We start from the raw sequence: 24,040 nt of genomic DNA, 5'->3' as shown, positions 1-24,040 counted from the left end.
GTCTACTCTTTTAAAAAGGTTGCCACTTCCTCTGCCTTTCTCTGATGGTTTCTTAGCGATTCAGACTTGGAGGCACTCTTTTGTCTGCACATGTGTATGGATTCTTGCTTGCAACGAACAAGCCTGGAATAAGGCCTCCGTATATTATGTCCTGTGTGCGGTCCAAGCTCACCTCGTCGTGCAGACAATCATGTGCTGTTTGGAAGAAACTCCTCACCTCTCCACGTGTCTAAGAGGTGGCCCAAGTTCTAATCTCTGGCTGTGCAAGATTTTCTGTGAGTTCTCAGAACCAGCCCTAACGTAAGTAGTGTGTGGAGGCGATGTGTGGCCAATTGAGTGATTCTGGAAGGCAGTGATGACTTCAGTGGTTCCCACTGTGCCATCCGTGTTCAAAACCAGGCAACCGGGAAGTCATCCTGCTACTTCCCGACTGTCATTTTCTCCATATCTTGTTTACAGGAAAATAAGGACATTAAACAGGTAAAGGCAAAAAGCACTTTCTAGGTAAAGGCTACTGCCAATTGATTCTCTCTAGGAAAATAAAAAGTTGTTCTCTGCCCCAAGGGACTGTCATTAGCTTTTGAGGTCCCCAGATGCCTCTTTGGTTCCTAGTGAACTTTGCAGAACCCAGGACTTCTGTCTGCCTCAAATTTTTCTTACCTTATCAGCACCCACTCTCAGGACCAGCTGGGCAACAGACTGGAGAGTGGAGCAGGGGCAAGAATGGGAGGTGATAGGAGAGAGGGGCCCAGCACACCCAGACTGCGTGCCTCCGGGGAACTGGCCATCACCCTGCATGTGGTCACCCACCCAGGCCATTTTGAAAAAATGTGCTTGGTTGACTACCTTCCTGTTCTCTTGTCTTTGGAAAAGTGAGGGCTGAGGTTTGCATTCAGCCTGCGAGCCAAAGCTGGATGTTGGGACCAGTATGCCTCGGAGCTCTGGGTCGGCTCTTGAGGTCTGGACAGGGGACTCAGATTCTGGTTTGGGTCCACCTTAGAGAGGACGCAGACCTAACACAGGCCTCCTTGAGCTTTGTCACCTTTCCTGGCTTTTTATAAAATCTGGTGTTTCCTCCTCTCTCAGCAGATATTATTGAGATCATAAGAACTGTGTGGTTGAAAGGTTATTTGAAACATTTGACCCTGTCCATTGCTTTTATTTAGAAACTGTCCCTGATAGAAAATACCCTTAAACTCTGTTAGATCTAGAAGAATTTTCTTCTGAAAATGAATGTTCCGTTTGACTTTTCCTTCACACCAGTAAGTGGCATTAGTGGCATTTACACACGCTTAGGCTTGAAACAGAGGAATGGGGCCGATGTGTTCTTCCTTCTTTGGTCTAGATTATATTTCTGTCCCATTTCGGTGCAATTTCTGAACCTTGGGGATTTTTTTTCCCTCTCTGGTTTTTCTTATCCCATAAATGTAACAATAAAGAAAAAAGTTACCTACAAGCCCACTGAGGTTGAAGCAACAGCAACTTGCCTAAAATAAAGTTTAGCTTATGGATCCTTGAATAGTGCATCTTGTTCCTAGGGTCAGTTTGTTTTCCGCATTTTCATGCCAAGACTTTAATTAGGGTGACCTGCTTGCTCATCTAGACACCTTGGAGCGGCAGGTTTTCCTTGGGATGCATTGTATGCAGAGGCCAGAGAGCCTTCATTAAGGAGTTAATAGCCTGGACTCTAGTGGGCTGTCAGAACCTTTCTGGTTCCAATTTCCAGTAGGAACTGGTCTCAAATGACCTTAATCAGCTTTGTTGACAGGATTAGGGTGAGGTGAGGTTTCTTTTCATAATTGTGCCTCAGGCCAGAGAAGGTAGGACACAGTTGATTCGGGTGCTGGTTTGTATGGGACTCAGTCCAAAACTGTCACGTCGGAGTTGTCTCTGGAGAACGCTGCTGAACCCCAGTAGAAAGCATTTCCTGTTACCAGGAAATGAGGACAGTGTGGGGACCCATTTGGTGCCTGTATCAAGCAGGGCCAGGTCTAACTGATGCCTGCCTCCTTCGGTGGGCCATTTTGCTTTCCTGCCTTTTCCAGAATTGATTTCGCAAGTTTCCCTTTCTGCAGAAGTGAAGGAGGCAAAGAATCAGAGCTTGAAGGGAGAATTGGCTGGTCCAAAGGCTGGGGGAAGGCTGGCTCGTGGGGAAGGACGAGGGCAGGAGGCCCAGATGGACCCCCAAGCTGGCCTAGACCTGCACGGGGGCTGACTGCTTCCAGCTCCTTCACTCTGTAACCCGTTTAAAAATGAGTTTTCAAATCCTGACTTATGATGAAACTGACATATGTGGATAAAACCAATGCTTTTGTTAACTTGATTTTGATGTGGTTCCCTCTAAGAGAATGTAGGGATCGAAACTATTTGTATATGTTGAAATCTGTAGGGGTTCGGGAACCCGTGGCAAAAACACTTAACTATTTATTACAGGTATGACTGTATTTTTTTTCCCCCGAAGTAGGTAATTCTGTCTTTGTATATTTTAAGACAAATAATAATCACTTCACCTTCGGTGCCTTCTGTGTGTCAGTCACATAAACACTTGTCAATCATGGAACTGAAAAAAAGATGTACATTTAGTTAAACCAGATGACACTATTTTTGTAGCATGATGTTAGATCGTGTCCTTTTAATATTGCTTTTAGCAATGATGGCTTTGAGGTTTAGACATTATCCCTTTAAACTTCGTTATGTATTTTAAAAAAGAGAAAAAACCACACCCACCTTGGCTCTTCCTGTCTCCTCTCTGCTGCTTTCTCCCCAATGACTTGTTTCTGCTTATTTCAACAGTCTGAGAGTAAGCGTATATTTCTGTGAAATAATTAATCAGTATAACTGCATTTGGCATTTTTAAACCACTTGTTCAGTTAGGGAGAGCCACTGCTCGCCTCAAACGGTAAGAGGAAAGTGGTTCTGTAGAAAGGATAAGCATGGAACATCCGTGGCGCTCTGATTTTCCCCTTTAGGTCTGACACAGTGAAGATCTCCCTTGCTGGCGGGCTGGTGAAGCAGAGGACCAGCTCAGGCCCACCTCCAGCCCTGCCTGGGAGAGAGGGGCTGCCCAAGGGGCCTCCACTGACTTTGGTTTGTGGACTCCCCGGGGTGGGCTCCGTGGCCCTTTCTGGTTTTGCGCTGGGACAAAATAGACTCCCTGCTATGAGGAGCTTGCTGACATTAGATAACGCTCTAGCTGCTCTGTTGGCTTTCCCACCCCTCCCATATCTATAGGACGCGAGTTCTGTGTGAAGAAAATTCTTTGAGTGAACTAGCTGAGCCACTGCAAAATGAAGGAATGGATTTACTCAAACTGTAGCTTCTTTTTTGTCCTTTGGAAGGGCCAGAAGATGTCATTATTTTAACAAAGGAAATGAAATCAGATGGCTAATAGCTCCAATATGATTATTCATTGGTACTTGGCCGGGTGGCACTTCTGGGGGGCAATGTTAACTTAGTAACGATTACATTTTGCTTCTTAGAAGTCTTTTTCCTTTAATCATTTAGGCACAGCTGTGGGGCATTCTGAGGTGATGCCCATTTGGCAAACTTTGGTTTGTGCTGTTGGTGGCTTTCCTGGCTTCTCAAACCCTGGCTTGTAGGTTTGACTCTATCCATTTGGAGTGGTGTTGGGGCCCCAAAGCCTTTGCTCCTGTGGGTTTGTCCCCGACAGCAGACAGAGCCTCACGTTGCCCTCAGTTTTGCCCCTTTATTTCTTTTGAAGGACCTATTTTTCATGGTACTCGTCCTGATTGTTTTCATAGTGTTCAAATCTGTATTTTTGTATGTAGAGGGAAATAATTTTCTCAGCACTAATCGTTAATAAATATTGTATTAAATTGTCACGAAGGAGTTCTTGTTTAATAAATGGACATGTAAAAATGGCATTGTCTCCTCGCTCCGACTTCCCTCCCGTCCCTTCAAAGGCCGCGGACCTAGTTCCCGAAACAAGCTTGTGAGGTGGTGGCTAAACACAGCCCACCTCCGTGGCACAGGCCGGGGTATGGGTGTTGACAGGCAGCCTGGCTGGCTGAGCTGGGCAGGCAAGGTCCCACCGTGTATCCCTCTCGGTTTCTGCACATCAGCTTTCGGATGTATTTTCAGAACGTGTGTCAAAGCTGGGGCAGGATACCTGGGCCAAATGCCGACCCGGCGCTCTCCCAGTCTTCAAGTGTGGGGTCCCTCGTGCGACCAGTTTCCAAACCACGAGAGGCCCAGGTTCTGGCTATCTCAGAGGTGCCGTGGGTGGTTATCCTGATAGATAAGTGAGAGGCCCTCCTCAAAGGGGCCATGATGATTTGGGCAAGTTCCTGAACCTTCTGTCAGTTTCCTGGACAGTGAAACAGGATCGTGTGAAGACTAGAGGAGAGCACAGGCGTCTCATGCTTAGGTGTGCCTGGTGTGGAGCAAATGTGCGTGTGCTATCGAAGCCTGGCGCTGTCGGGACTCACCGTGTACGTGCCCAGTCTGTGCTGAAGCGTGACCCTGGACCGCATGCTCTGGGGAGTGTGAGGGGTTTTCAAACACATACACTCCAAGCAGGTAGTCTGGTTTAATCCATTATGGCTTTTTTCACATGCAAGAGAAGAACAAAGGTTACAAATGCCCAAGACATGGGTCCACGTCTGGCTCATTCATGAGGCCTCTTGGGTCACAGGAAAGGCCATTTAAAGAAGCTACTGTTGTGTAAAAAAAAAAAAAATTACATACAGTTACAAAATCCTACTGAACATACATACACTGCACAGGTCCTCAGGCGAACACAGAAGGCACATTTCACCTCTGGAGAGGTGGTCAGGAGACCTGCTCTGGGGTCGAGAAACACATCATGCTGAGTGCCTGGGAGCCTCTTGCCTGCTGGCGGGCAAGAGGGTTTGGCTGGGCCCGCCCAGCTACCCAGGACGCTGTCAGTTACTTCACTGTTAGGTACCCTCGCTCCTTTGGACCTAGTAAGCTAATCTACAACTGGCATGTTGCCCAGAGAAGACGTGGTTTCCGAGGGCGTGAGGTGCCCGTTACGGACCCGCTCTCTCCCAGATGAGAGCCAAGGTCAGTTTTCTCCCTGCTTCAAGAATGAAGAGGCAGGGGCGCCTGGGTGGTTCAGTTGGTTAATGGTCCGACTTGGGCTCAGGTCACAATTTCGACGTTCATGAATTTGAGACCCTCGTCGGGCTCTGTGCTGACAGCTCAGAGCCTGGAGCCTGCTTTGGATTCTGTCTCCCTCCCTCTCTCGGCCCCTTCCCTGCTCATGCTCTGTCTTTCTCTCTCAAAAATAAACACTAAGAACAAAAACAAAAAGAAACGAAGAGGCAGCTGGTACTCCTTGAACAAAAGAATCTTAGAAGGATTATTCTCCACAAAGTGCCTGTTGTGAGCAAATGCAGACAAACCCCCCTGGGGCCCAGCAGGTTGGCCTTGTGGTGGTTTCTGCCCTACATCTACCTGCCCCCCCCCCCCCCCGCCAGCTTTGCAGCATGAGATGCCTCCCGTAACAAGGCTCCATCAGCTCTGTCCCCTTGTGCTGATTTTTGGCAGGGAGGTTACAAGGCTTAAGGTCTGCGGGGCAGAAATGAGAAGTGGCAGAATATTCACGAAGCCCCTGTGTATGGGGCGGTTGGACTGGGCTAAGCCAAGGGGTGCCGATTTGTATGCTGGGCTTGGGAACGTCACCTTGGGGCTGTGAGGAGGCTGGCTCCCTCAGCAACTCCCACTGCTGCTGAGGTCACAGCCTCTCTCCCAACACACACGGTCCCCTGACCACGTCCCGGCTCTCCTGGTCAGAAGGTGCAGCAGTCAAGGCCCATGAGGCTCGGGTTGCCAGGGCAGGGTAGGCCTTCAGTCAGAGTCAGAGTCGGAATTCTCTTCTGAAAGGAAAGGAAAGCAAAGCAAAGAGGATGCTTGGTGGGAGCTTCCAGACCAGCGGTGCCTGGAAGCTGTTTCTGGGGAGATTGGCTGGGTTTCTGGCTGTTGGCTGGAGCTCTGGACTCAGGCCCCTCCTGCAGCTGACTGTGATGGTGGTATCTACTTGGTGTGAAGGCCGCCCTCCCCCCAACACCCGTGCCTGGGACCTGGGACAGGCGGTTGCTGTCACCTCCAGGGCATGGCCACGTGGAGGGGGTGGAGCCCGGATGCCTCTGCTCTAGGCTCTCCCCTGTCATCCTGGGCTATTCTCACTTCGGGGTGTCAGGGAGGTATGTCTACACCCCAAACCCAACCCTACTCTGCAATTCAGCAGGGAAAGGTGGGGACAGCTATTTTCTGGCCCAAGAAACTAAAATATACTAGAAAATAAGGAAGCCTCTTTTTAGCCACCTTATAGTTTCCATCCTCCTTGCCCCAATCCTAATTTTATATAGTAATCAGACGCACTTTATAACGTTAAGGGCCTATCTATGCGGTGTAACTCCAAGGTTCCTAGAATCCCAATACTGAAGAGTACTCTATAGAGCCTTCTGGAACCTTCAGGAAGGAAAAGCACCTAAGTCATAAACCTCCCGCACCTCCCCCAGCAGTGCCAATTGCTATTTTCAGGGAGGGACCAATCTCTGTCCCTTAGAACCGCAGTCAGTCCTCATACTGTTCCTGGGTCATGGACAAGCTCAGAGAGCCTCCATAAACCTTAACTCCCTGTGCCAAGGGCTGGACTGGCATGACTTTGTGGTTTTGCTGTATTCATTCTAACACATAAGCTAGGAATAATTTTATAGCAAAAAAATTACTATATATAACTATGTACCTTCAAATATTTAAAGCTCACAAAATATTCAAACACATGTCTCCACTGCTACTTCCTACTCGTCCACTAGAGTGGTTGTCTAGAAGCATCCATAGCAGGCAGGCAACTGGTAAGCAGGTCACAAAGACCTAAGGAAAACATCTAGGAACATTTAACCTAGCTTTAGCCTTAGTATGGGATGGGACGAGATGAGCCTCATATATTTTTAGCAGAAGGGTGGGTTCTGCTGGCTCATAAGCCTGACTGAGCTTGTTTTGGTGCTGCAGGTAAGGAGGAGAGCTTGGTTCTCTGGTCCCTGAGCCACAGGCAGGTGAGATTGGGGTGGGGGGTGGGCAGGTGCATTGGTCCTGCTGGTGGCAGCTCTGCAGCCCAGTGACTGGCTACCCCCGGGGGCTCATCAGCGAAGGTGTCACAGAAGAGGAGTGCCAGCTGCATGAAGGAGCAGGAGAACCAGGCTGCAAAGACACTCTCGGCCTGTGGGGATGCTCCTCCTCGAGCCGCAAACTGGCTGGGTATCCCTCAGGGAGAGCAGGGTCCCCGGGGGTGATAAGCCACGTTCCCAGGTAAAAACCCACAGGATGGCCACCCACCTTCTGCCTTGTCAGCTGTGTTCTCGTCTGCGGAGTCCCCTTGTTTGAGAAATTTGGCCACATCATTAAAGATCAGATAGAAGTCAATTGCAAACACGATGGTGGCAAAGAAGCCAAACACCTGTGGGATAGGACACAAGGTGGATGGAGTCCGTCATCAGGAGCTGGGAGTCCCTGGTCCAAGAGCCTGGGAAAGGGGGGGCCGGCCCGAGAAGCTACCGCCTGGCTTTATCTGCTTGGAAAAGCAGCTCCGATTGGCAAGCACAGACCCCTCCCGGTACCGACAAGGAGGAAAATGAGCTGTTATCTTGGCTGGGCAAACAGCCTTCAAAACTCAGGGTGGATTAAATCTCCAATAAGAGGACTTTGGAATAGCTGAGATCCACGTGAAGCCCTTAGGGGCCTAAGCTGGGACAGACTGTGCCCCAGCCACAGAGTGTCCAAGGGGCATCTGGGGTGGGGTGAACCCAAGGGGGCGTTGCTGGACAACCCCTTCCAGGGAGAGGGCGGCTACTCACCCCAGCTGCTTTGGAAGCCCCGTCCGAGTACTTGGCAACAGCTGTGATGGAGATGGCGAAGTAGATGAGGGCTGCTGTGACGCAGCGCAGGAAGTCCTGGGGAGCGGTGGGCACAGTCACTGCCCTGGCCTCCCAGGAGTGGAGGACAGCACTGGGGAGTGGCAGCTGGGAGCCCAGGCAGGGGACAGGGGCTCAGAAGGGCACCAGGTGGCAGGAATGGGGCTGGAACCCACTGTTGGCCAGGGGATGATGGGCCCGGCAGCCTGGAAACACAGCTGGCATCCTCAGGCTCTCTGTTTGCACTCCCTGGTCCTCGTCCCACCCCCATTCCTGCCCCTGCCTAGGTGCCCCTGCGGGCTTTGAGCAGCTGAGGCCGCCTTGTCCCCGGTCCAGCTGGCCATCCACTGCCCTGTGGACAACAGGCTGCACCTGCCCTGCGGCTTGGCCCACATGCAGGTCTCCCTGTTCCCTAAGAAAGGGGAAGTTGGAAACCTGCTCATCTGCTCTCTGCTTGCTCTCCAACGGGGAGAACTGGCCCTGGGCTTCACTGTGCCACATACTTGCGGCAGATCCATTTATGCCTCATGGTTTCTGCTCCCCTGTCTCTACAATGGGGACACAGGTTGTAGCCCATCAGGAAGTATATGGGATACGAAGTCAAGAGACCAGGGTTGAATGGCAGCCTTTCTGCCCCTTTTCAAACAGCAAGGTTTGAGGTGGGGCTCTGAGGCCTCCCAAGGTGACAAAACGAGTTGCCAGATGGGTAAGGCCTGGGCAAGCCCCGCAAGCCCTCAGTTAACCTGCCTTGCCCTTTTGCAAATGGCTTGAATTCCTGCGGCAGAGGCTCATTCCGGCAGGCCCAGCTGGGAACACCAGCGCCACCTGGTGGCCAGGGGCCATGAGGCTGGCTAAGGTTCCCTGCCTCAGGGAGGGGCACTGGAGGCCCTGGAGGTTAAGGCAACCTGCTCTGGGTCACACGGCTGTTGAGTGGTGGGGCCTGGCTCCAACCTACGGCAAACAGCCCCTCCAGCACAGTGAAAGGTGAGGGCCGAAATGCAGCCAAACCCCTCCCTCCTGGGGCCCAGCCCTCACCATCATGGGCCAGCACAATCCCTGCCACTTGTCATTCAGCTGCATGGCATCAGCAAAGAGGAAGTAGAGGGCCAGCAGGAACTCCAGCAGGGGTGCCGCGAGGAAGGCGGATGCAGAGGATGCCACATAGCAGACAAAGGTGATGAACGACAGACCCTGGAGGTGAGGCAAGGGAAAGTCAGTGCCCTTGCACAACCCCTGGCCCAGTGCTCTGCAGTCAGGAACAGGGGAGGTGACCTGCCCACAGTCCCACAACTGCCAGGATTAGAACCCTGTCGTGGGGCGCTGGCCCACACCCGCGCTGCCCCCTAAGCCCCTGGGCATGGCTCTGCGTCTGGACCCTTCACCAGCTCCCTGCCAGGACCCAGTCAGGAAGCCCCAGCTTCTCATGTGTGTCCAGCGCCAGCACTCCCCACCCCCACCCGGCCAGGCTGCCTCCTACAGCTCTCACCCCACCCCCACCCCAGCGGGCTCTAAGGCAGAAACCACCCAACAGGGCACCCAGCTCAGATGGCGTCCAACAGGGCAAATCAAACCTAAGCAGTCACTAAGCAGGAACCAGTTTCAAAAAATTACCCCCAACTCCCCAAAATGTAAATGTTAGCTGAAAAAATATATAAATCTGGAGCTTTAGTTAATGATATGCATGCTGAAGTGTTCAGAGGTAAAATGTACTGATGTGGGCAAAGTATATTTTTACTTTGCATCAAAAACTAAATTCGCTTGGTGGACAGGTAAATGGGTAAGATATGTGATAAAGCAAGCATGGCGGTGGGTATATGGGCACTAACAGTAAAACCGTTCGGGTTTTTTAGAGATTTGCAAATTTTCATAAGAAGAAAAAAACATCCAGGAGGGAGTGTTGACCCTGACACTTGAGGCCCTGCTGCATCACCCCTCCAGCCTTTGTGAAAAGGGCACACTGCATTAAGGAGTAAGAATTGGAGTTCTCCGCAGCCCTCCACATGTGCTGTGGGTGGGAACTGATGATGCGGGAAGATGCGGAGGCCCCTAGCTAGTTCTGCAGACCATGTGGTGCGCTGCAGGGCAGACCACGCTCACTGACGGGGCTGTTGTTCCCCAGGCCAGTGCCCGCTGAGGTCTGTGGGATGTTCACAACCACCTATGCACAGGTGCTTGCTCACAACCCACTTTACAGATGAGAAAACAGGTGCAGACAGGTGAAGTGACGTTTGCTCAGTGTCATGCAATAAAAAAGGCACCAGAATTTGAACCCAGGGCTGGCTGACCACACAGCTGTAGTTCTTGCCCCACGGTTGCTGGCCTTTATCTGTCCTGGTTTCTGTCACTATGGCTGGGCTGGGCTCAGCATGCCCATGGTTGAGTAGCTTGGAGTGGGGCCTAGGGGCCCTGGAGGGACACCCAGATGCCACACAGGAAACACTGTGGCTGCTTCAGACAAATGCACTTCAGACAAATGAAGAGATCCCGGGGAGTCCCCAGGGCACAAGTCAGCCCTGAACATGGCCATGGAAGTAGCTAAGTTCAAGTGGAACAGATGGGAAATAAAGGCATAGAGAGAGGTCTCCCAGGAAAGCAAGTCCATGGGACCCCGACCAAATTCTGTCCTCAGCTGTACTTCCTCAAGAGAGGGCTGTGTCTCTCCCCTTCCTGTCCACCGCCCCCAAAGCCAGATTTTGGGGATCCCCCTCTCCATTCTTGTTTCCTCATTCCCTAATTCCTGGTGGCTACTTCCTTGCCTTTCCCGTCCATGTCAGTCTCCCTACTTGCTGGGGCCTGGAGGCAGCCGGAGGTGACCAGAGGGAGCCAAGAGGGACCAGAATGGCTCCCCTGAGTCTTCAGTGATCACCCCTAACCCTTCCTCCCCACTTCTTTATCTTCCTAGGTCTGGATTCCTGACACCCAGCTGGGTGCCAAGGGCTTCCTCTATGACATGGTGGGCTGAGTGGGTTGGGATTGGGGCCCCTCAGTGGCCTGTGGATTAAAGGCTTCTCTGCAAAAGAGGTTCCCATCAATTTCCAGGGCTGAACTGGCATCTGTCCGCTCAAAGTCTGCCTCCTGCTTGCTGAGTCAAGTGACTGCGACGCGGGCCGGGGATATCTGCCCCGGGGCAGTAGGAAGAAGTGTGGGGGCAGAAGCCTCCTTCCTCTGATCTCCACTCCCATCCTTGGTGTCACCCAGCCCTCAAGTGACCCACCTGTCAAATCCCCTATGCTCTGGCCTCAGCTTTCTTGTCTGCAAAGTGGGAGTAAGGATAGGGGCTGTCAAACTGCTGGGAAATCTAAGGTACAAGAGCTCCTCCCTACTTCGCCTTCCCTGTGCCCGGCCTCTTCCTCCCCGGTACTGCACGGAGGACAGCACCAACCCCCACCCCACACACTTGACTGCGCCGGAGTTTTCGGAGTGTCCCGAAGACAAAGGCCTGACGGGCAGGGGTGGGGGTTGCGAAAAGGAGGAAGGACTCGGAGGGGGCGGGGCGGCTGGATCCGAGCGAGGGAGGGGAGGAGGAGGATGAAGTCACCCGCTGGGTTCCCGCCCCGGCCCCGTGCACCCGGGGGGAGGGGTCTGCCTGCGAGCCTTAGCCTCACCCAGTCCCGGGGGTCCCCTTCCCCACTACCCGCTGTTCCCCGTCTCAGCTGGCAGGAGTCCACTCTGGCCTCTGCCCCGCAGCTCGAGGCCCGGCCGGCCCTCCCTGCGCCCAGGAAAGCGGGCAAGAGCGCAGAGAACTGACCCTGGCCCCCCACCCGAGCGTCGTGAAGCGCCGAAGGGGCCCAGTTCCTCTCGGGGCGCAGCCAGGGATGGCAGGAGGGTTTGCGGAGCGGAGCGCCCGCGACGGAGGCCAGAAGATGCAGGGACGCAACCCGTCTCGGGGGCCCAGCGAGAGCGGGGGCGCCCGGAGTCACACAGAGCTGGGTTGGGTTTCCAGTGGCCCGGCCGTCGCGTGGACGGGACCCGGCCCCAGGCTTCTCAACGGGTCCCCCATGTTGGTTTAGGGAGCCGGGAGGGCCTGGATTCAGACCCCATCTCGCCTCGGTCTCGCGCGCTGAGGGTCAGCGCCACCCGACGCCTGGGGAATGCACCCAGATCCGCCCGCTTTCCTCGGCTCCGAGGGGTTGGCGGGGCCGGGAGTCTCGACGGCGCCTCCGCGGACCCGGGCCCCAGCCCCGGCCCCGCGTCGCACTCACCGACTCTGCCAGCAGGAGGCGGCCTTTGAGCGAGCAGAGGTAGGCGCGCGCCGGCAGGAGGGCGCGGAGCCCGGGCATCGCCGCGCCCGGGGGGGAGCGTCCGGCGCGCGCCGGGGCCGGGTCGGGGTCCGGGTCGGGTTCCTGGTCTGGGGGCCACATGGCGGCGGCGGCCGGGACCGAGGCGCGGTCCCGCTCCCTCACCCCGCGCCCGGGAGGGAAGCGGAAACCCAGACAGTGCGGAAGGAGAAAAAGGCGAGACCCGAGAGCGGGGGAGCATGCCCCCCCCCGCCCGGCGCCCCCCCCCGCGCACTCTCCTCTCCTGCTCTGCCCCCCCCCCCCGTCCTCGCCGTCCCCCGCCCCCCCGCCCCCCCCCCCCCTTCCGCCCCGCCCCCCCCCCTCCTCTCCTACTTCTCTTGGCTCCCGGCTGCCCGTTCTGCGGTCCTTGGTGCTGGGCTGGGGCCTCCTTAGACGCCAGCACTCTCCCCTCACCCGCGAGACCTTCTTAATTGCCGTCCCTGAACACCCCGTCGGGGATTCCATTCCCTGCTTCGGGCTGTGTACTCGCGCTGCGTCGTCTAGCTTCCTGCCCGCGTCACTGCTTGTGTCCGGGACCCAGAAACTGAAGCGCCCAAACTGCAAGACCTCTGTCTGGTCCCCCTGCGGCGCTTTAATCGCGCTGTCAGCTCCCCGACCTCACTCTCTTTCTCCCCTAGCCTGCCCTCCCATCCCTGGCCAGCCCATCTCCTGGGCCTCTGCATTGGCTGTCCTGGCCTGCCCTCTGCTCCCTCTCCCCGTTCATCCCTGGAGGACACCCAGATGGCGCCTGAGCCCCAGTGAAGGGCACTGCCATCCATCCTTCCACCCCAAGATCTGAGCCTGGGGCTGTCCTCGTTCTCCCTCACCGTCACCATCAGTCCGTGACCAGGCCTGCACATCTTCATCTTCTAAAGCTTTGTTTCTGTTCACTTCTCACCGCCACCAAGGCCTCGACTACGTCCCAGAGTACTCCTGCCTCCTCCCTGGACTCCTAGGAGGGTGTCTTTAAGAGGCCTCTCTGCTTCCTTCCTTGGCAGCCAGAAGGATGCTTAAATCTTCAATCAGGATCACCTCCATTTCCCTTACCCCCCAAATCTTGGGAGTTTCCCATCTTGCTCAGAGTCTTGGTAAAGAGCCTAAAACCATAATCTCTTGCTGTCCTCTGCTCCTTGTCTCTCCCACTCACAGACTTTCTTACAGTTTCTTGAACAAGCCATGCTCCCTCCTACCACGGGGCCTTTGTACATGCTGACCCTGCTACCTGGAATGCTCTTCTCCATCTTGTTATGTGATGAACTCTTTTTTATTCTGTGGTCATACTGTGGTTTCACTTCCTCAAAGAAGACTTTGCTGATCTCTCCCACCAGGTAAGAGGTATTCATTTGCTCATTTATTTATTAAACAGCAGTGCTAGAAAGATTTCATTTGCAGGATGCAAGGGAGCCTCAACTTATCTGCGGGGAGTGAGTGAACTAAATGTGTCCACAGATCCTTGAATAAAATAATTCCTGGTAATAGATGTCTGGCTGGTTATGGCTGATTCAGAGGGTTGCCAGGAGCCTGTGTAGAAGAAAGAACTAACAAAGGGCCAGGAGGAGGAGACAGATTGTGGAGAACCAGGCCCTGGTGTTTGGATCTTACTCTAGATTGCCTGGAAAGAGGCCAGGTGAAGGTTAGAACAGAGGACAACCTGATATCGATCAGTGTTAATTAAATCACAGTTCAAAACTGTAACTCATTATTAAGAAGAAAACACCCCAATAACTTAAATGGGCCAAAGTTTTGAACAGATAATCCAACAAAGATATACGATGTCCAGTAAGCACAGGAAAAGATATTCAATATCATCAGACGTCTAGGAAGGCAAATTAAAGCCACAATGAGATACAATTTTATACCTATTAAAATGGCTTCGTAAAAGGGGATGCTACTATTGCAGTGCTGGGGGGGCACCGTGGAGCAGCTGGAACTCTCCTACACCCCTGATGGGGGTGGAAACGATTACCTCCACGTCGGAAGACAGTTTGACAGTTTCCTAAAATGTTACACAGAGGCCAACCGTATGACTCAGGCATTTTACTTGTAGGTATTTACCCAACGTCAGTGCAAAGGCTTGGACGTGAATGTTCACAGCAGCTGTCTTTTTCGTAGCTCAAACTGCACACCGCCTGGTGGTTCATTATAGCAGAGAGAATAAACTGTGGGGTATGCATACACTGGAATACTTCTCAGCGAGAAAAAAGAATAAATCATTTTTTAAAAATATTTATTTATTTGGAGAGAGACAGAGACAGCAGAGGGGCAGAGAGGGAGGGAGAGAGCAAGAATCTCAAGCAGGCTCAGTGCTGCCCACGAGGAGTCAGCTGCCAGCCAGGAGCCTAATGCAGTGTTCAAACAAACCCACGAAGCCTCCAGATCATGACCTATGCTAAAACTAGTAAGAGACTCTAAAGTGACTGAGCCACCCAAGCGCCCCAGAAGGAAGAAATCATTGACAAATGCAACAATATAGATGCATTTTGCAGATACTATGTTGAATGAAGGAAGCCAGGCTCAAAAGGGACATATTGCATGACTACATTTTTATGAATTTCTAGAACAGGTGAAACTAAGCTGTTGTGACGGAAGTCACATCGGTAGGGGCAGGAGGAAGCTTTCTGGAGTGCTGGAAGTGTTTTTTAATTTGACTAGGGTGGTGACTACACAGGAACATACACTCGTCAAAGCATATCAAATGCACTTAAAATGGTTGCATTTTATGTCATGTAATCCAGATCTCACTTTACTGAAAGGGAACTCATACATAAAATGTGGCGACTCACCCGGGTGGCTGAGAGAGTCCAGGGAGAGGGCAAGTAGAACCCAAGGGGTGCCCCTGCTTGAGGTGACTGGATGCCTGTGACCACTGTGCCTCCCACCATGGGCTGTGAGCTCCATGGGATCCAGTCATATAGCCCAGCTCAGAACCTATCACATGGGATGGCAGCAGGAAATGTCTGCTCTGGAATGAAGGAGGGTGGCTCTCTCTATTCCTTTTACATTCCTGTGTAAGGAATATTTTCTGTTCTCCTACACTGATTTATTTTAGTCTTTGGGTTATAATTAAATACTATCATGCTTAATTTTGTTGGCTAAATTGTTTCATCTTTGGCCTTTATTAGCTCCTTCAGGTGGGTTCCTGTGTACCCATCCCTCATCTTTTTTCCCTCATTTGCTTATTTTCTGACCCTATAAGGTGCTTCAGGGTCATATTGTATTCTCCCCATTTCAGCCCTAGAGTCAGGGTTCCTCCAGGAAACTCAGGTTCTTTTATTGGAGAATGGTATTTAGAAACAAAACCCCCTGGGCAGTGTTGATTTGCATTTCTCTAGTTATGAGTGGATCAAGGGTTTTTTTTTGTTTGTTTTGTTTTGTTTTTGCATATGTAACAGCCAGTTGCTTTTGCTTTTCTGAGAACTGCTTTTCACATCCTTTGTATGTTTTTCTATTAATTGTCTGTTTAAAAAAATTGATGCATAACAACGCCTATATTCAGGAGATTACAAAAGGAGATTTCCTTTTTCTGAAATGTGAGTTATGAATAGTTTTTCCTGGTTTGTCATTTGCCTTTTACTTGGCACTTTTGCCATACAGATTTTTCCTTCTAGAACCTGGTGTTTTTTTCCCTTTGATCTAGGAATGTGATGACTGACAATAGCAGTTTTTTCTTTTTTCTTAATTTTTTTTTAATTTTCATTTTTTGAGAGAGATGAGAGCACTCCAGCAGGCCCTGTGTGAGTGTGCAGGAGGGGGGAGGGGTGGTGGTGGGGAGGAGTGTTAGTGGGGAGGGGCAAAAGGAGAGGGAGGGAAATCTCAAGCAGGCTCCGTGCCTAGCACGGAGCCTGACCGTGGGCTTGATCTCGTGACTCTGAGATCATGGCCTGAGCCAAAATCAAGAGTGGGACGCTTAACCGACTGAGCCACCCCAGTGCTCCAAGAGTAGTTTTCCTGACTCACCATCCTTACATTTGTGGGATGTACCTTTAATACCCGTAGTGTTTTGCTCTTTTGATAAACCTCTGGATTCATTTTGCTAGTATTTTATTTGGGATTTTTGCCTTTATTTTCATAAATAGAATTGACCGCTAGTTTTTATTTCATCATATTTTATTTCTTGTGTGTTGTGTTGTGCTTTATTTAGATCTTTCTTTTTTCCTAATGAAGGCATTTAAAGCTATAAATCTTTCTTTGAGAACCACTTAGGACACATCCCCAAAATATTGCTCTAATTTTTATTCACTTCTAATTAGCTTGTAGGTTTCATTTTAATTCCTCTTTAATCCAAGAATAATTTAAAAGGGTATTTTAAAGTTTTTAGTTAGAGAAATGTGAGACTTTTCTGGTGAATACCTAATTTTATTATTTATTTTATTTAGAGAATAGGTCTATATGTTCTCCTTTTTTGGAACTTGTTGAGATTTTGTGTCCTGATAGTCAAGTTTGGTAAATGTTCCATGTGTGTTTAAAAAGATTGAATACCCTCTCCTAGTTGGGTACAAAACTTACCTATGTATCTACTATGTGTCTTTTTAATGATGTAATTGAAACTCTCTGTATACTTACCTTTCTTTTGCTTGATGTATTGATTTACTGAAACAGATATATTAAAGCTCCTCACTAAAGTTTTCCATGTATTACTTTTCTTTGGATTTCTAATATTTTCTTGTTTTTGTTTTTAAGTTATAATGTTGGATGAACAGGGGTTAACATATATTTTGTTCAGTAGGATAGCAATTAAGAGCATAAGCCAAGTGTTTAAATCCCGGTTGTATGACTTTCTTCTCTGTCCTCAGTTTCTCCATTCACAAAATGGTGATAGTGACATTACTTAAGTCGTATGATTACTATTAAAAAATGTTTATGTATATATAAATTTATCTATTATAAATTTAAAATTTATAAATTATTAATTTATGTATTATAATTTATGTATACAATTTAGATTTATTTATATATATATTTATTTATTTAGACAGAGAGTAGGAGTGTGTGTGTGAACAGGGCAGAGGGGCAGAGAAAGAATCTGAGGCAGACTCCATGCTCAGCACGGAGCCTGACGCAGAGCTGGATCCCACAATCCTGGGATCATGACCTGAGCCTAAATCAAGAGCTGGGACATTGAACCGACTGAACCATCCAGGCACCCCAGTCATATGATTATTATAAGGATTAAATGAGATAATACATAAAAATATCTTAGAATAGTACCTGGCATTTATTTATTAACTATCATTTTGATATCTCTGTTTTCCCTAGTGAATGCTTTTAGCTTTTATTTTTTTTTTTTATTTTTATTAAAAAAAATTTTTTTTTCAACGTTTATTTATTTTTGGGACAGAGAGAGACAGAGCATGAACGGGGGAGGGGCAGAGAGAGAGGGAGACACAGAATCGGAAACAGGCTCCAGGCTCTGAGCCATCAGCCCAGAGCCCGACGCGGGGCTCGAACTCACGGATCGCGAGATCATGACCTGGCTGAAGTCGGACGCTCAACCGACTGCGCCACCCAGGCGCCCCAAGCTTTTAATTCTATTTCATTTAATATTAATTTCACCACACCAGTTTCTTTTTGTTGGCATTTGTATATCTTGTCTCTGCTTTTCTCATAGAACCATTTAATGCTAAAACTATCTCTCTACTACTTTTGTTTTATGTTACCAACTTTGATATGTTGTATTTTCATTTTTGTTCACTTCAAAATATTTTCTAATTTTTCCCAAGACGTTATCTTTGAACTGCAGATTATTTGGTGGTATATTGTTCAATTTTTAAACACTTGGAGATTTTCTAGTCATCTTTCTGTTATTGATTTCCAGTTTAATTTCCATTAATTCCATTATGCCAGAGAATATACTCTATGATTTTAATTCTTTTAAGCTTATGGAGATTTGTCTTATAATTCAGGATATGGGCCATCTTGGTGAATGCTTTGCTGTACACTTGACAAGAATGTATTATTGAGTGAAGTGATCTATAAATGTCATTTAGATCCAGTTGATTTGTGGTATTTAGTTTTTCTGGATCCTTGCTGGTTTCCTGTGTACTTGTACTGTCAATTACTGGGAGAGAAAAGTTGACATCCTCAACAATATGTGTAGATTTGTCCATGTTTTTGTTCACTTCTTTCAGTTTTTGCTTTATGCATCTTGAGGCTCTGTTATTAGGAAGATTTAGGATTGTTGTATTTTCATAAAGTGGATTTATCATTTTATCCTTATGTAGTGTCTCTTTTATCCTTGGTGATTTTGTTTTTTTGCTTTTTGCTTTGTATGACGTGAGTACAACCATTACAGTTTTCTTTTGATTGGTGTTCAAATGCAGTATCTATTTCCATTCTTTTATTTTTAATCTACCTATACCATTATGTTTCAAATGAGTTTCCTGGGGCACCTGGGTGGTCAGTCGATTAAGTGTCTGACTCTTGATTTCAGTTTAGGTCAGGATCTCACAGTTTGTGAGTTCAAGCACCATGTCGGACTCTGCACCGACAGCCTGGAGCCTGCTTGGGATTCTCTCACTCCCTCTCTCTGCCCCTACCTGCCTGTCTCAAAAATAAATAAATAAGAACTTAAAAAAAGTAGAGGTTCCTGTAGATGGCATATGATTGAGTCTTTAAAAAAATTTATCTGACCATCTATTTTAATTGGTATGTTTAGACCATCTATATTTAATGTAATTATTTATATTTGGATTTAGGTCTACAATTTTGTTTTGTTTGTTCCTTCTTTATTTGTCCATTCTTTCTTGCCTTCTTTTGGATTAAATATTTTTTAGTCTTCTCTTACTACATCTATTGAGCTTTTTACTCTCTTTGTACTGTTTTTTAGTGTTTTCTGTAGGGATTAATATATACATGCTTAACTTTTCACAGTCTGTTTAGAATTAATATTTTACCACTTCAAATGCAATGCAGAAACTTGAACATCATATATGTCATTTTAACCTCCCCTCTTTATGTTGTGGCTGTCGCATGTATTACATGTACCTATACTGGAAATCCCATCAGATGATGTTAAGATTTTTGCTTGTGGGGTTTCTTGGGTGGCCCAGTTGGTTAAGCATCCGACTTTGGCTCATGTCATGATCTCACGGTTCGTGGGTTCAAGCCCTGTGTTGGCCTCTGTGCTGACAGCTCAGAGCCTGGAGCCTGCTTTAGAGTCTGTGTCTCCCTCTCTCTCTCTGCCCCTCCCCTGCTTACACTCTGTCTGTCTGTCTGTCTCTCTCTCAAAAATAAATAAACATTAAGACATTTAAAAAAGAAGATTTTTGCTTTCAAACATCAAACATATTTTAAAGAACTTGAGAAGAATATTCTATTTGTCCAGATATTTACTATTTTTTTTACCAGTTTTATATTGATATAGAACTGATATACAATAATAATTGACATATAAGTTTAAAATGCACAGCATAAGAAGTTGATGTATGTGTATGGTTAAGTGACTAACACAATAAGTTTAGTTAACATCCATCATCAAATATAGATACAAAAAAAGAGAAAAGTGTTTTTTAACCTGTGATGAGAACTTTCAGGATTTAGTCTCTTATCAACTTTCAAATTTTTTTTTTTCAACGTTTATTTTTTATTTTTGGGACAGAGAGAGACAGAGCATGAACGGGGGAGGGGCAGAGAGAGAGGGAGACACAGAATCGGAAACAGGCTCCAGGCTCCGAGCCATCAGCCCAGAGCCTGACGCGGGGCTCGAACTCACGGATCGCGAGATCATGACCTGGCTGAAGTCGGACGCTCAACCGACTGCGCCACCCAGGCGCCCCTCTTATCAACTTTCAAATATGGCATACAGCGATATTAACTATAGTTATGTTGCACATTACATCTTTAATACTTAGGTCTCTTATAACTGGAAGTTTGTACCTTTTGACTGCCTTCATCTAATTCTCTCTCCCTCCATCACTTGTCTTTGGTGACCACAAATCTGATCTCATTTTCTGAGTTTCATTTTTTTCTTTTTTCTTGTTTTAAATTCTGCATATAAGTGAGATCAGTATTTGTCTTTTTCTAATTTATTTCACTTAGCAAAGTGTCCTCTATCTTGCCACAAATGGCAGGTTTTCCTTCTTTTTAAAGGCTGAATAATATTCCGTTGTGTGTGTATGTGTATATACATATATATGATATATATGTGTATATATATATATATGTGTGTGTGTGTATATGCCATATTTTCTTTATCCATTTATCCATTGATGGACTCTTAGATTGTTTCCATGTATAAATAATGCTGTAATAAACAGGGGGGTGCAGATATCTCTTCAACATAATTTTGTTTTCTTTGGACATATATCCAGGAGTGGGATTGCTGAATCATATGGTAGTTCTGTTTTTAATTTTTAAGATATTTACTATTTTTGTTGCTCATTCTTTATCTTTTAAGTGCCATGTTTCCTTCCGGTATAATTTCCCTACTGTCTAAAGAACTTCCTTTGGCGCTTCTTTCAGAGCAGATCTACTGGCAATGTGTTCTTTTAGTCTTCCTTTTTTTGAGAATGTCTTCTTTTTTTTTTTTTACCTTCATTGATAAAAGAAGGGTATTTTCACTGGATAAAGCATTCTGGTTTGATGGTTATTTTCCTTTAACACTTGAAAATTGTGCTACTTCTTTCTGGGCTCCATGGTCTCTGATGGCAAATCCTCAGTTATTCAAATTGTTGCATCATTTTCCTCTAGGTGCTCTCAATATTTTTTTCTTCATCTTCAGTGTTAAGAAATTTGATTAGGATGTACCCGAGTATGATTTCTTTGCTTCTTCTGTTAGAAATTTACTGAATTTCTTGAATCTGTAAATTTGTGTCTTTTGCTTATTTGAGGAAGTTGTCGGCCATCATTTCTTCAAGAAGTTTTTGTGCCACACTCTCACTCCATACTTTGTGGGAATCCAGTGATACAAGTATTCTTTTGGTATTGTCTCTAAAGTTCTGGAGTCTCTGTTGTTGTTGTTGTTGTTGTTGTTGTTGTTGTTCTTCTTCTTCTTCTTCTTCTTCTTCTTTCAATCTTATGACTCTTTTTTTGTTGAAATTGGATACTTTTTAAATTTACTTTATTTAAACATTTATATTTAAACAATTTATTTAAATTCAAGTTAATTAACATACAGTGTAGTGTTGGTTTCAGGAGTAGGAACCAGTGATTCATCACGTACATATAACACCCAGTGCTCATCCCTACAAGTGCCCTCCTTAATGCTCATCACTCATTTAGCCTATCCCCCCACCCATCTCCCTCTAGCAACCCTGAGTTTGTTCTCTGTATCTAAGAGTCTGTTATGGTTTGCCTCTCTCTCTGTTTTTATCTTATTTTCCTTCCCTTCCCCTGTGTTCATCTGTTTTGTTTCCTAAATTCCACCTATGAATGAAATCATATATTTGTCTTTCTCTGACTTATTTTGCTTAGCATAGTATACTCTACTTCCATCCATGTCATTGCAAATGGCAAGATTTCATTCTTTTTGATCACTGAGTAGTATTCCATTGTATATATATATATACCACATCGTCTTTATCCATTTATCAGTTGATGGACATTTGGGCTCTTTCCATAATTTGGCTGTTGTTGATAGTGCTGCTGTAAACATTGGGGTGCATGTGCCCCTATGAATCAGCATTTTTGTATCCTTTGGGTAAATACCTAGTAGTACAATTGCTGGGTCATAGAACAGTTCTATTTTTAATTTTTTGAGGAACCACCATACTGTTTTCCAGAGTGGCTGCACCAGTTTGCATTCCTTGCAAAGGGGTTCCTGTTTCTCCACATCCTTGCCAACATCTGTTGTTTCGTGAGTTGTAATTTTAGCCATTCTGACAGGTGTGAGGTGGTATCTCATTGTGGTTTTGACTTGTATTTCCCTGAGGATGAATGATGTTGAGCATCTTTTCATATGTCTGTTGGCCATTTGGATGTCTTCTTTGGAAAAGTATCTATTCATGTCTTCTGAGACTGGATAATTTCTTTTGATTTGTCTTCAAGTTCACGAACTCCTTGTTCTGTCATTTCCATTCTGTTATTAAGCACATCCAGTGAGATTTTTTATTTTGGTTATTGTATTCAGTTCTAAAATTTCCATCTGATTTTTAAAAATATTTTCTATTTCTCCAGTGAGACTTTCTATCATTCCAATTATTTCACTTATTCTTAGAGCATGGCTATAATATTCTCTTTAAAGTTTCTGTCTAATCATCTAACATTTGTTGTTATATTTAGGGTTGTTTATTCATTGTCTTTTCTCTCATGAAATTTTGAGATTTTTCTGTTTCTTTTAACATTTTTTTTAAATGTTTGAGAGAGAGAGAGCACATATGAGTGGGGGAGGGGCAGAGAGCAAGGGAGAGAGAGAATCCCAAGCAGATCCTGTGCTATTCAGCACAGAGCCCAACATGGGGCTTGATACCATGAACCACAAGATCATGACCTGAGCTGAAATCAAGAGTTGAATGCTTAACCAGCTGACCCACCCAGGTGCCCCAGATTTTTCCATCTCTTAATATGTCAAGTAATTATTGTATTTTGGACATTTTTTTATTTTATTTTATTTTTTCAACGTTTTTATTTATTTTTGGGACAGAGAGAGACAGAGCATGAACGGGGGAGGGGCAGAGAGAGAGGGAGACACAGAATCGGAAACAGGCTCCAGGCTCTGAGCCATCAGCCCAGAGCCCGATGCGGGGCTCGAACTCACGGACCGCGAGATCGTGACCTGGCTGAAGTCGGACGCTTAACCGGCTGCGCCACCCAGGCTCCCCTTATTTTGGACATTTTGAATATTATGCTATGAACTCTGGATTTACTTAATTCCTATAGAGAGCATTGGTTTTTAGTTGTTGTTGTTTGTTTTTTTAAGCAGGCAATCAACTGGTTAGATTCAGGCCACAGTATCCTACCTACCATTGGACTGTGACTCCAGTGGCAGTTCAGTTTTCAAAAACTTTGCAGTACTATTCTGGGGTAAATACCACTTGGTCATAGTATATAATAATTTTAATACGTTGTTAGAGTTGGTTTGCTAATATTTTGTCGAGGATTTTTACATCTACAGTCAACGAATGTTGGCATATAGTTTTCTTGTGATGTCTTCATCTAGCTTTGTTATTGGGGTAGTTCTGGCCCCATATAATGACTTAGGAAGTGTTCCCTTGTCTTCTGGTTTTTGGAAGAGTTTGCGAAGGGTTGGTATTCATTCTGCTTTAAGTGTTTGGTAGAGGGGTGTCTGGGTGGCTCAGTCACTTAAGCATCTGACTTTGGCTCAGGTCATGATCTCACAGTTCGTGAGTTTGAGCCCCGTATCAGGCTCTACACCATCAGTGGGATTCTCTCCTTCTCTCTCTGTCCCTCCCCCACTTGTATACTCTCTCAAAAAAACTTTAAAAAGTATAAATTAAAAATAAATAAATGTTTGGTAGCATCCACCAGTGAAACTATCTGGTACTGGACTTCCTTGGGAGGTTTTTGGTTACTATTTTGATCTTTTGTAGATCTGTTGAGATTTTCTATTTCTTCTTGAATCACTTTAGGTAATTTGTATGTTTCTAGTTTGTCCATTTCATCTAGTTTGTTGGCATACAATTGTTATAATCTTGTATTCGTTTTTATTTTTCTATCATCATTAGTAATGTCTGCACTTTCAATTCTGGTTTTTGTTATGTGTTCTCTCCCTTTTTTTCTTCATCACTACCTAAAGATTTGTTGATCTTTTTTTTGTTGATATTTTCAAAGAACCAACTTTTTGATTTCTTGATTCTATTATTTTTCTACTCTATGTTTTATTTATCTGTACTCTAATCTCTGTTGTTTTCTTTCGCTAGTCTTTTTTTTTAGAGAGAGTATACCAGCAGGGGAGGGGCACAGAGAAAG

The 24,040-nt window shown here is 46.8% G+C and overlaps 1 protein-coding gene and 1 long non-coding RNA gene across 3 annotated transcripts; both read right to left on the bottom strand.

Moving 5' to 3' along the window:
* Positions 1–1,309: 1,309 nt before the first annotated feature.
* Positions 1,310–5,178, bottom strand: LOC121045412 (uncharacterized). The gene is made up of 2 exons (XR_005797744.1): positions 4,449–5,178; positions 1,310–4,327 (listed from the first exon to the last, which is right to left on the bottom strand). It is a non-coding gene; the product is annotated as an uncharacterized LOC121045412 (long non-coding RNA).
* Positions 5,179–5,314: 136 nt separating this feature from the next.
* On the bottom strand, positions 5,315–12,367 carry CMTM3 (CKLF like MARVEL transmembrane domain containing 3). Of its 2 annotated transcripts, XM_040498232.1 has the most exons (5): positions 12,101–12,361; positions 8,934–9,089; positions 7,842–7,937; positions 7,324–7,444; positions 5,315–5,861 (listed from the first exon to the last, which is right to left on the bottom strand). In XM_040498232.1, exons 1-5 carry the CDS (start codon positions 12,257–12,259, stop codon positions 5,833–5,835), a joined length of 561 nt encoding a protein of 186 aa, XP_040354166.1. In that variant the 5' UTR covers positions 12,260–12,361; the 3' UTR covers positions 5,315–5,832. The 2 variants fall into 2 exon arrangements, with proteins under 2 accessions (XP_040354166.1, XP_040354167.1); XM_040498233.1 differs by lacking the exon at positions 7,324–7,444 and having other exon boundaries at positions 12,101–12,367.
* Positions 12,368–24,040: the final 11,673 nt, after the last annotated feature.

Source organism: Herpailurus yagouaroundi, unplaced genomic scaffold (genome assembly GCF_014898765.1).
Source record: "Herpailurus yagouaroundi ecotype Mexico unplaced genomic scaffold, PumYag 190, whole genome shotgun sequence".
In the NCBI taxonomy this organism is placed as follows: Eukaryota; Metazoa; Chordata; class Mammalia; order Carnivora; family Felidae; genus Herpailurus; species Herpailurus yagouaroundi.
This window is presented reverse-complemented; position numbering and strand designations above follow the sequence as displayed.

Excerpts from the sequence above, each read along its gene's own strand:
- CMTM3 (XM_040498232.1), bottom strand. The coding sequence starts at position 12,259 with ATGTGGCCCCCAGACCAGGAACCCGACCCGGACCCCGACCCGGCCCCG. Across the intron at positions 9,090-12,100 it reads GCCTCCTGCTGGCAGAGTCG|GGTCTGTCGTTCATCACCTT; the intron begins GTGAGTGCGACG and ends CCTCACCTCCAG. Across the intron at positions 5,862-7,323 it reads CACAGCTGACAAGGCAGAAG|AAGAGAATTCCGACTCTGAC; the intron begins GTGGGTGGCCAT and ends CTTTCCTTTCAG.